General features: G+C 34.6%; 1 protein-coding gene across 8 annotated transcripts in view; it reads right to left on the reverse strand.

Moving 5' to 3' along the window:
- The window catches only part of ADGRV1 (adhesion G protein-coupled receptor V1), a 253,088-nt gene extending 244,094 nt beyond the window's left edge, over nt 1-8,994 (reverse strand). For 4 of the 8 annotated variants that reach the window (XM_085566959.1, XM_085566957.1, XM_085566956.1 and 1 more), the window contains exon 1: nt 8,633-8,993. In XM_085566959.1, the coding sequence (XP_085423085.1) occupies nt 8,633-8,654 (22 nt within the window). In that variant the 5' untranslated portion in view covers nt 8,655-8,993. Of the gene's footprint in view, nt 1-8,217; nt 8,438-8,632 lie in introns of all 8 variants that reach the window. The other 4 variants (XM_085566958.1, XM_085566953.1, XM_085566955.1 and 1 more) reach the window with 3 other exon arrangements.
- Between the last annotated feature and the right edge of the window lie 1,621 nt (nt 8,995-10,615).

A 10,615-nucleotide genomic window follows, 5' to 3' on the forward strand; every position in this document is an offset into this window, starting at 1 on the left:
ATGTGGAAGTGTTCTGAAAAAACAAACAAACAAACAAAAAAAAAACTTCAAGCAGGAAAGAAAAGAGTTGCCTAACTTGTGTAAACTCTCAGACAATTACACTCTGCATCTTTGATACTAAGCTGAGGAATTTGTTGACCTTTTAGCTTCAGCTGTTACCTTTGCCAATACCTTCCCACAGTACATGCTTCTAGTAAATAATACTGAAAACATGATCCTTGAGGGCAAGATTACGAAGTTTAGAATTACTTGAATTCTATTACTTCTACTAGAGAGCATTCTAAAACTATAGGATTACTCCTGTGGAACAAGAGAAGTTTCACAATCATACCATCAATTATTCAGCTGGTGTATATCCTTCCTGGTTACGTTATTTGTACTAAGACTTCTGCACAGCCTGCCAGAAGTAGTTTTTACTCTATGTATATAAACTACACTTTTAAAATTGTGATTTCTTTTTAAATTTATATGATGCAATATAATAAAAATGCCATACATCAAGATTAAGAGAATGCAGAACAAATTTATTCAGATAGTTGAAGATATATTATAGGTCCCAGTATCTTACTTAATTAAAAATGAAGTCACTTTGTACACTAAATTCCTACGTTAATTTATATGGGAATACAATTTGGGTTTTATTACCTATATTGCATAAAGTTCAGCAGAAACCTTTGTAAGATCATGGATTACAAGAGGACCCTTTCTTACTTCCCTCACTCATTAAACCACTGGCATCTGTAACTTTTTTTTTTTAAATTAAGCTGAAACTCTAGTCCTTGTTCACTGCTAAATTTTGGTAAACCATGCATTAGTGATCAAGTACTCCCCTCTGTTTCAGCTAACTACTATTGAGTTCATTTCTCTTCATCCAGGATATTGACATATTCTAGTTAAATTAGTTTAATGAGCCAAAGTCATTGTAATGTTTTTAGAACAACTACAAGCAATAGAGTATCACACATCTTTACAGTATGTACAACGGATTACCTATTTTGTTGTCATGTTCTGATTTAAGCCATTTCAAATAATCATTTGCAATATCAGTGGTAGTTTAAAACAATGCTATATACTGAGGCCCAGATGATGTTTCTAAGGGATTTCTAATAAAAATTTCTGGCATCAAAACCAAACCATACCTTTCAAATAATAATCTAGACATTTTAATGGCATTAAAGGATTTTAAAAGCAAAAACACCCCATTCTTCAACTATACCATTTTTAAAAAAGTAAAGAAATCTAACTCAGAATTCTGAGTCATGATCCCTAATTAACACTTTCTTTTAGTATGCATTTTTGTTCTTTTTGAAGTAAATTTGTATTTTCCACTAAAATATGGAATATCGGTGTAGAATCAAAGAAATCATATACTGATTCCACACATACTATCACAATTTATATAAGGAATACTATTTCAATCTGCCATCCAGTTGAAGCCAAGATAGGCTTATGAAACTCATGAATCACCAGGATTAGCTTGTTGCTCCTAGTCAGTTTCTGGAACAAATTTCAGATGAAGACTTTAAGGTTTATAAAGAATGAATGGTCTTTTCAGCAAACTTTTACACCTGCTTCTGTGCTTAATAAATTAAACCCTTAAGAATGAAAAGAATTCCTGGCTGTTATCTTTGAAGTATGAGGGAATCTATAGTCCAATGAAACATGGAGACATCAGGAAGGGAAATTAAAGGGCTGCTCCAAATTAAAAATCTGAAATGAAATAAGCATAAAATGCAGGACGTTTTGCCAAATGGGAATTGGCAAAAGAAAGACAGTTCACAAACAAAGTGGCAGATGGAACAAGGGATTAAGTATTCTTTACCTCAGAGTTCATCACTGCTGTTCACAGGAGAAGCAACGAGCTGAAGAAGCACCATTCCCACCCAGCAGTTACAACCTGATTTACCACTTGTCCGTCATTTAACAACTCACTGTGTATTTCTAAAGCCCACAGACACAGAGGAGCTAGAGTAAATCCAATTTTCACTGCCTGTCCTTGTCTACTCCCCATGATTACAAATACCCAGACTAGATGAACATTAAAATCTGGCGTGCCCAGTACTTTGCATCGAGTACATCATTACAGGTATCAGTGCTTGCCAGAGAGAATTCTATTCACAATGGAGATGTTAGCACCATCTTTGGCTGAATACAATGGAAGACAGATACATATGCTCTTTCATACATAAAATGGCAATATTCTCTGTAGTACACAGGAACAGCATAGAGCAAGAAGTTTCACAAGGTCATTGCCACTGCTGCACCTGTTATAGAAACATACTGAAACCCTGCATATTTACAGTATTTTTTTTATTTTAGGCATTCTCAGAACCTTTCAGCATTTACCACAGTATTGGAGAACAATCTGGGAAAGCAAGAGGGATTATCAAAACTTTGATATACTAAACTTCTCCTTTTTATGTTGTCAAGGCTCCAAACTGAAGAAGAAATATTTTATGTCAGACTTGTTCATTCCTTGCCTCAAAGTTCCCAGAGTTCACACATATGAAAAAACAGGACACAACAAAACCCAGCATATGGACAGAAGACATCACCCAAGCCTGCTCTGCTGGTTGTTTTCTTTCTTTGGTTTGGACTTTCTGTTTAGATGTGGGAATGGTAAATTTTATGTAACCTGAACATCTTCATATGATAATTATTGTTCATTCAATCACCCTCTCTTAGAAAAGGCATGCACCCTTCAAAACAGACATCTTATCCTAAGGAAGAAAGTATGCTTAACTTGACTGACACTATATTTATATTTACTAGTCAGGAAGGTACATCTATCATCACAGCCAGGAACCAATACATAAAGCAACAAAGATGAGGCCAAGACAGAGGCATAAGGAGAAATCCAAATCATCCCACCCTGTTATTAGAGGGCACTCAGATTTAAAAAGTGTAAGAAGTCCAGAGTACCCCTTGCAAGGTACTCTGGCAATTCTTTTTCATTGTCTCAGAAGATTTGTGTGGATCTAAACTGTGTTCTTAATTTTTATGATCTAAAACATATAATCATTGCTGAAGAACCAAATGCTATCTCTATTCCCAGTAATACTAGAGATTTTCTGAGGTAACCACTTGCTCTAATTCTGAGCGGGGAACAAATGGCAAGACTCTCATGCTGTTTAGAATCCAGTACTTTCAGCAGCAAGAACAGGAAAAAAAAAATTTCTACAACATTTGCAGCTACCTTATAATTTTCAAGTCAAACAGAGAACCAGGAAATAATTTTGACTAGCTGTAAGATCTGCATAATTTACCCAGATTACCTCCAGTGCAACAAATTGGAGCTATTAAGGTTACTTTAAATTTAGAACAGAGATCAGTCTGATGTAAATAAACTTTGTCTGAAATCTGCTAATTAACAGTGTTAAGAAATACACCAGTAGAGATCTGAATTTGCTTAATGTTAAAGCACACTGACTTTAGCTGCATAACTTTTAATTTATCTCACGCAATTGACAAGAATCTGTTCAAATATAGGTCTAACTATATATTGTGAAAAGCAAGACATTGTTTTTGAGCATTCCTACATACAATATAAGTTTAAGTAAAAGGTAAATATATAATTTTCATCTCCACACTGGAAAACATCTTCCACCCATATAGTTCTAATGAACACAGTAGACATCTTTCACAGACAGAAATTAATTTACCAGGTATTCCAGAACCAGGGCTAGCTTTTTACCTAGATATTTTGTACCAAGTGACTGTAACTTATACACTGTAAACACTTCTACCCTCTCTCAAACTGATTTTTGCACCAAAAAGCAAGGGGATTTAAAAAACCCAATAAACCAAAAACCAACAACCAAACTAAATCAAAAACAAGCATGCCCCCCATTAAGATGCATAGCACTCCGAACTCACACTTGTAGAAATAACTGCATGACTGAGCATGCCGCAGGATCAGACTCCTAATGCATATGGAACTGGAAATCCAGCTGATGAAGGTCTGCTGGCTTCACTACAAATCAGCCATTTATTATACTTCAGTAGAGATCCTGAACTTCACAATAATTTCTATTTGTATCTCAGCTTTGGAGGTTTCTTGCACATCCTCCACTCTGACATAATAAATGTTGAGAACCTATGTTGGCAGCTGAGAACAAAATGATCACAGTTTCAATTCCTAGTATCTGCTGTGAATGAAGTTCCATGGCCTGAATGAATAACATATATCAGAAAAAGAAATCATGGGTTTCTGCAGTACAGTGGTTATTTTTTTTTCACACTTAAAATTAAAAATAGAAGCAGTGCTTTATACTTAATTTTACTGCAAGAAAAAACACCAAAACTTTAGGGTACATAATAATAAAATTAAACCTCATGCTGAGGATTAAATGGCATTGTTTCAGGTACACTGACAGCATAGTTGCTATCCACAATGTGTTCTTACAATTTAATACATATATATGAGCCAAACAGAATTTGTAATGTGTTCCCTAATTATTACAATAATTGAATCAGCAGGACTTTCTTGAGTTCAAAAAAGCATATTATTAATACAAGAATTTAAGGCATATATAAAACAAGCCTCTTTTCCACAGTAAAATGTATTAACTTTTCATTAGATTGCAACAAATTATGTTGACTTAATTAAAGAATATGTGTGTTACAAAGTGCCCCAAAGACTTCTTTCTGTAGAAGTAAAAACACATTTGTGTACTTTGTAAAGATGATTAGCGTGGGGCCCTCATCCTAACCTATACTGTGGTTTAATCTCTTAAATCTGGGCAAACTGTTTTTAGAGAAAATACATAGTAGAGTATTTATTTCTCAGAGAAGAGAACTCCTTAAGCATAATTTGTTTGGATACAAAGCCTTCTTACACTACCTTTATCATGTATTCTGCTTTGCCTGGCTTTCTAAACCTTTTAACCCATGTCACAATTTATTAATCACTATTTAATAATTAGAATAATTCCCTTATTAACTGGGTATTTCTTTTCATTCTTCTAAGGCACCCTGCAATCCAAGACACGGAAACCTCTTTGTTGATTAGTTATTTAAGACCAGCAACAATAACTATGCGGGAAAGAAAGGTGCTTTGAGAGGATTACACAAAGCTAGTTCTCAACAGCACCAAGGCAAAAGCAGCAAATTACAAACCCACATACTTCATTGCATGTAACCAAATTGGCTGGTTGAAATGCTAATTGCCTTTCAGCAAAGCTAAAGGCAGACAGAGGACCCTGAGCTTCAGAGAATGACAAGCATTTCTTACCCCACTTCTGCACTATTGTCTTGCTGAGAATTTTTCAAAATCTATTCATAAAGGTAGCTCCTTTCCTAACCTTTAAAAATGTGGGAAATTTCTAAAGCTCTTACCAGTACCTCAGATCTGTTGGCATGCCAAATCCATAACAGATGGCTGAATTAAGGCCATGTTAAATCCCTAATGAAGTAAAGCTTGAAACAATTCAGAGCAGTAACATATTGGACCAGTCCAGGATAAGTGACTGAGAAGTTTCTTTTGCCATCAGAAAATGAGAGTTATAACTGTTTTCTAATTAATGAGTTTATACAAGATTAGATAAACAAAAATATCATGGTACAGGACAAATATATATTGCTGTTACATTCTAGAGAAATTTCTGTCCAGATTAAAATAATCCACAAACACAAAAGCTCTGTTGTTTAATTTCACCACATAAATTTAGTCTGTCAAATATGACTGTTTCAGTAAATACCAGTGTACTTATCTTAACTTGGTTTGGATTTGCAAATTATTTCAGTACAAGAAACTACAACAACTTTAGTTTTATAGGAAATACTTATAAGCCAATCTACTGAGCATTTTTAAAATATTTTTCATTTTTTCATATTCCAGAATTTATAGTTTAAAAATTCTATCTGAAAACGGCCTCCAGTTGTCAAACATAGAGTAAGTTAGATCTTCGAAGTGCTTATTCACACAAGTATTTCCCAGTGATATTATCCACTGAGAAAGTGACTTAAGCAAGTGAGAGTTTGCAGAAATTTGCAAAAACACTTATGATTTAGTATTCTTTTCCCTGAATAAAATTAAGAGAAGCATTTAGACACTACATATGCTGATTTCTAGAGAAGTAGAGAACTGTTATATTCACATAACAGTGTAAATAACATATAATCTGTGTATATAACAGCTTTTGTATATATTTATATACATATATATGTGTATGTTATATACAGTTATAGATGTATATTGGCTATACTGTAATTAGCCAGTAAAGCTAATTCTTGTAAAGCTGAAATGCAAGCACAATTTCTACCAATGAGTATAGCTGATCAAGAGGATTACACATGTAAAAAAATTATTATATATGTGATCATATGTTTAGAAGGTCAAGGCCTAATAGTACATGAGAAAATAATTTCATCATATTTTTTTATTTACTATTGCCTACCTATGTTTTTGTTTTCTCAGTGAACAACTAAATTGACCTGATACCAGGAACACCTTGGAAGAGGTTGGTATTATTTAGAAATAAAATTTAGCTAAATTGCACCAAATACCCTATCTCAAATAATAGGAAGAGTCATACATAAATTTAACTTTTCCAATGCTTTCCAAAACACCTGGGACTAAAACACTCCTGATGTATGAGACAAATTTCAAATTTCCCTTTCTTCAAAGCGTGATCCAAGAACATACTTATCCAACTTTTCAATTAAACATTCTAAACTTAAAGTTCTGTTAAGCTTATACACTACATTTAAAACCATGCCTATTAAATATCCCCTCATTGTTACCATTTCACAGTCCTGAACAGCAATAGTAGCTGTGTAACAATGACAAAGGTGATTTATAGACCATAAATATTTTTCTCACTAATTGCTATAAATCATTGCTGCCCAGTGAATGAGATTCTCACAGAGCTCTGTAGTAGTACTCTTCTTCAGTGTTACACAACAAAAGGAATATGTTTTCATAGCTTTTCCAATACTTTAATTTCAGTCATCATATTTGTATTCTAATTAAAAATTCATGTAAGCATTTTTATATTTTATATTTTTAATGGAATTCCAAAGCAAATAAAAACATATTGAAGACAATAAGCTTAAATAACAAAATTTCATGGTAAGTAGAGATTTTAATATAGGCTATGATTTAGACCCAATTCTGAAAATTTCTTTCAAATAATGTTTAGAACAATTGCTCAGGGAAGAATTGCACAGTAGATTTGAATGCATGAGGATCAATCTCATTCACTAGCACCAACAATTTGAAACTCATCCAGCATTGTTTTTCAACCTTAAAAATACTGATAGAATAAATAAACTGCCCAGCAGTAGTCTTCAAAAAAACAGGTAACACTTTTTCCTATCAAATTCTATGTGTCCAGGACACAGACCACGTTAACTTAATCTAATAAGCATGTGCTCCCATTATCAGTTTTAATTAATTTTCTCACACGTAAATTTAGTAAACATCATAGATTTCTTAGTCTGAAGTTATTAAAACACAAAAAGTGTATTAAAAAACTGCTAAATCACAAAACTGAGCTTTAGAAATCTACAAAAACATAAATACCAGTAACAACCACAAATTAGAAATTGTATACCCTTGAGATATTGCTCTTATATTATCAAATATCTACCAATTTCAATTCTAAGCCTATTATGCCACTAATTATTTGATCTCCTCAGGAATTTGGCTCTTTTCAGTCTTTCCACACAGAAACCCTGAAATCTGTTTAGTAGGAGAAGCTTCTTCTAGGCTTAAGGGAAAGATAAACTAAATATATCACATTCTACCTTCAGTTCTTAAACTGTCGTCGTGGCAGAGTCCCAAAATACTTAATACTTAACTGAAAGATCTATTCTAGAAAACAAGTATAAAGTACTATCAAGAAAAAAAAAACAAAAAACAAAAAACAAACAAATAAACAAAAAAAAACCAAAAACCAAAAAAAACCAACACTTTTGGCTTCTATATAATGAATAGAATTTTTTAAAATCACATGTGATTTCACTATCTGCACTGTAAAGTGATTACAGACTCGTCAAAAAAATGACTGATTTTTGGCAAGCAGTTCCATATACATTTGATCTTTACTTTTATCTGGGTTAGCAAGAGTGAATTATGCAATGTTTTACATAGAATTAACACATCAAAAGCAAGAAGCAAAAGCAGTATTTGTAATCACTTACATGTCATATTGTAAGTATTAATGTTTAAAAATCATTCTTTATTAGACAATTATTTGAAAAATTCATACTTACTTTCAACTCACTCTCCTTTAAAATACACAGTGCATAGGCAGCTCCTCCCCTTCTATTTTCACGTAATTTGAACGGCTAATGTTTTATTCTTTTTTGAGAGTCAAAAATTGTTGGCTTCAGACTGAGCTGCATCCTGATAGCATCCCCTGAGAACAGAATTTTCCATTGGAAAGACTATTGTCTCCACCTGCCCGGCTTTGCAGAGCAAAAAGAGAAGCTGCTGGAAAAACAGAAACCTTAGCAGACTGTCACCCTGCAAGAGGGTGGATGAGCGACAGGCTCAGCGCCTGCCGCTGCTAAACCCCGTCCCTGTCGCAACAGGTGCTGCCTGCAGAACATCGAGCCGGACAGGGAGCATCTCTGCCGCTGATACAGGATGCTTCCAAAGCATCAGAGAGGGGGACAATAAACGTACCTGGACCCTGGGACCTGAACATCCGCGTCTTCTGGACTCCGCCAGCCGCCTGCACACCCCCTTGTCATTCACGTATTATGCATTCTTGTCTCCTACTCCTCCCTCTGCTCTGCGCAGCGCCCAGCACTCTCCTCCCTCTCCTGTCTGCTGCTGCCTTCCCACTGCTGTGGAGATCAAAGAGGGTGGGATGGAAGAAGACAAATTTTTTTCAAAGCCCAGCAATTGTAGCTGCACTGCCGTAGTTGAGATAGAGCCAGCACCTCCCGCCAGCGCCTGAGCAGGTCTGCCACTCAGCTTGGGCTGCACTGTTGTATTACTCTGTACTGCAGAACTGACAGGCTTCATTATTGGATTATGACAGATTTTGGATTCAAGTTCTCAGTGGCACCCGAATATGCAGCTAATCTTAATTCACAGCTACTCAGTGCTCAGGATAGAGAAAGAATTCTCTGTTAGAGAAACAATTTCCAATCCTAGATGAAGCATTTCAGACTCACTCCAGCAAATACCAGATTTATATGTAATGGTCACTACCATTCTAAGCAAATCCTGAGCCACAAGACAGAAACTAAGGCAACTCTCAGACCTCGTCAGTGTTGACCCCAAACTCACAAATTCTCCCACTTAGTAGCAAATAAGTATCAAAATTCCTTCTTATCCAGTAAAGGAGAGAAGGAATGAATAGAGCACAGAGGTATCTGAGCAAAACCAAGACAAAATCTAGTATACTCTCTGCTTCCTGGTGTCATTAGCCTAGTCACTACATCAATCTGTACTGAGTTATGATAATTTGGGGATAATGTAAGAATACATGGAAAGGCAAAGAAGATGCTAAAGAATGGTGAAAGGTTAGGAAAAACTTAGTGAAAGCCATTTTACTAAAACCATTTTGCTTATAAAAAATTATGATTTAAAGTAGAAGCATTCCATCTAACAAGCCATCCAGCTTAGTGTAGACTTATAGCAGGATAGGATGAACTGCCTCTAAGAAGTGGTTGTTTCCCTCCTCTAACAAAATAGGGCTCCAGATAGTTACCTCAGACTACTACCTAGCATTGTTAGGTAAGAAGACTCTCTCTATTTACTCTGTATACAGCTACAGAGAAAATCAATGTTGATAAATAACAATTTGCAATATAACTGCTAAAGGCATGGACAATCTAATATGCATATGGAAACGTAGAAATCAATAATTAGAACAAACTCCAGCTCTTAAGAGTTGAAGAAATATTGGGATGATTCACCAAACCTTATAAAAATTCTCTCTTTTAAAAAAACTCAAGTGTATTTTTTTCTTCTAAACAACTCTGCTGTACATGTATAAGGAATTCAGGTTGTTCTCTTTGATAATCTGTTTTATATGTTTAATCACGTCTTGCACTAGTTCACCTTGGTTTATATCTGACCATATTTTTTGATCAATACTTTATTATGCATACTCCTAATGTACCAGCACCAAAAAAAAAAAATATTGCCAAAATAAAAAAAAGAAAACAAAAGAAAACAAAAGGCAAGAATTCCTTCAAAAGCCAATATTATTAGTGCAGAATTTTCCACCAGGCAGAACTTAATGTATGAACATGAGAGATAAGTACTATGTTTTTCAACACCATACTGTTATTATATTTCAGCTTTAAAATCTAGATACCATATTGTTTTTCCTCTCAGGATCTACTGGCCAAAAGGATAGTAGAAGTATAAGATTATTTTCATCTTTTATTCTACAATGTTGTTTCAGTTTATATAACACCTTATGTTTTCCTTTTTTCATCCAGTTTCTGTACAAAGCTTGTCTCCCTCCAGCTATCAGAGGGGCTGCCTTAGCAGTCATTAGTTCTCAATTACAGAAGGCCTGAGCATATTAAACATTGCTAATTGCTGAGCTAGAAAACTAAGGATGAATGAGAACTCAGGCTGGGGCTCAGTAATTCACATGGTTATTCTCACAGGGTCTTTCCACAAAACTGCATTTTGACTCAAAAT

Source organism: Lonchura striata, chromosome Z (genome assembly GCF_050655825.1).
Source record: "Lonchura striata isolate lonStrDom1 chromosome Z, ASM5065582v1, whole genome shotgun sequence".
NCBI classification, from domain to species: domain Eukaryota; kingdom Metazoa; phylum Chordata; class Aves; order Passeriformes; family Estrildidae; genus Lonchura; species Lonchura striata.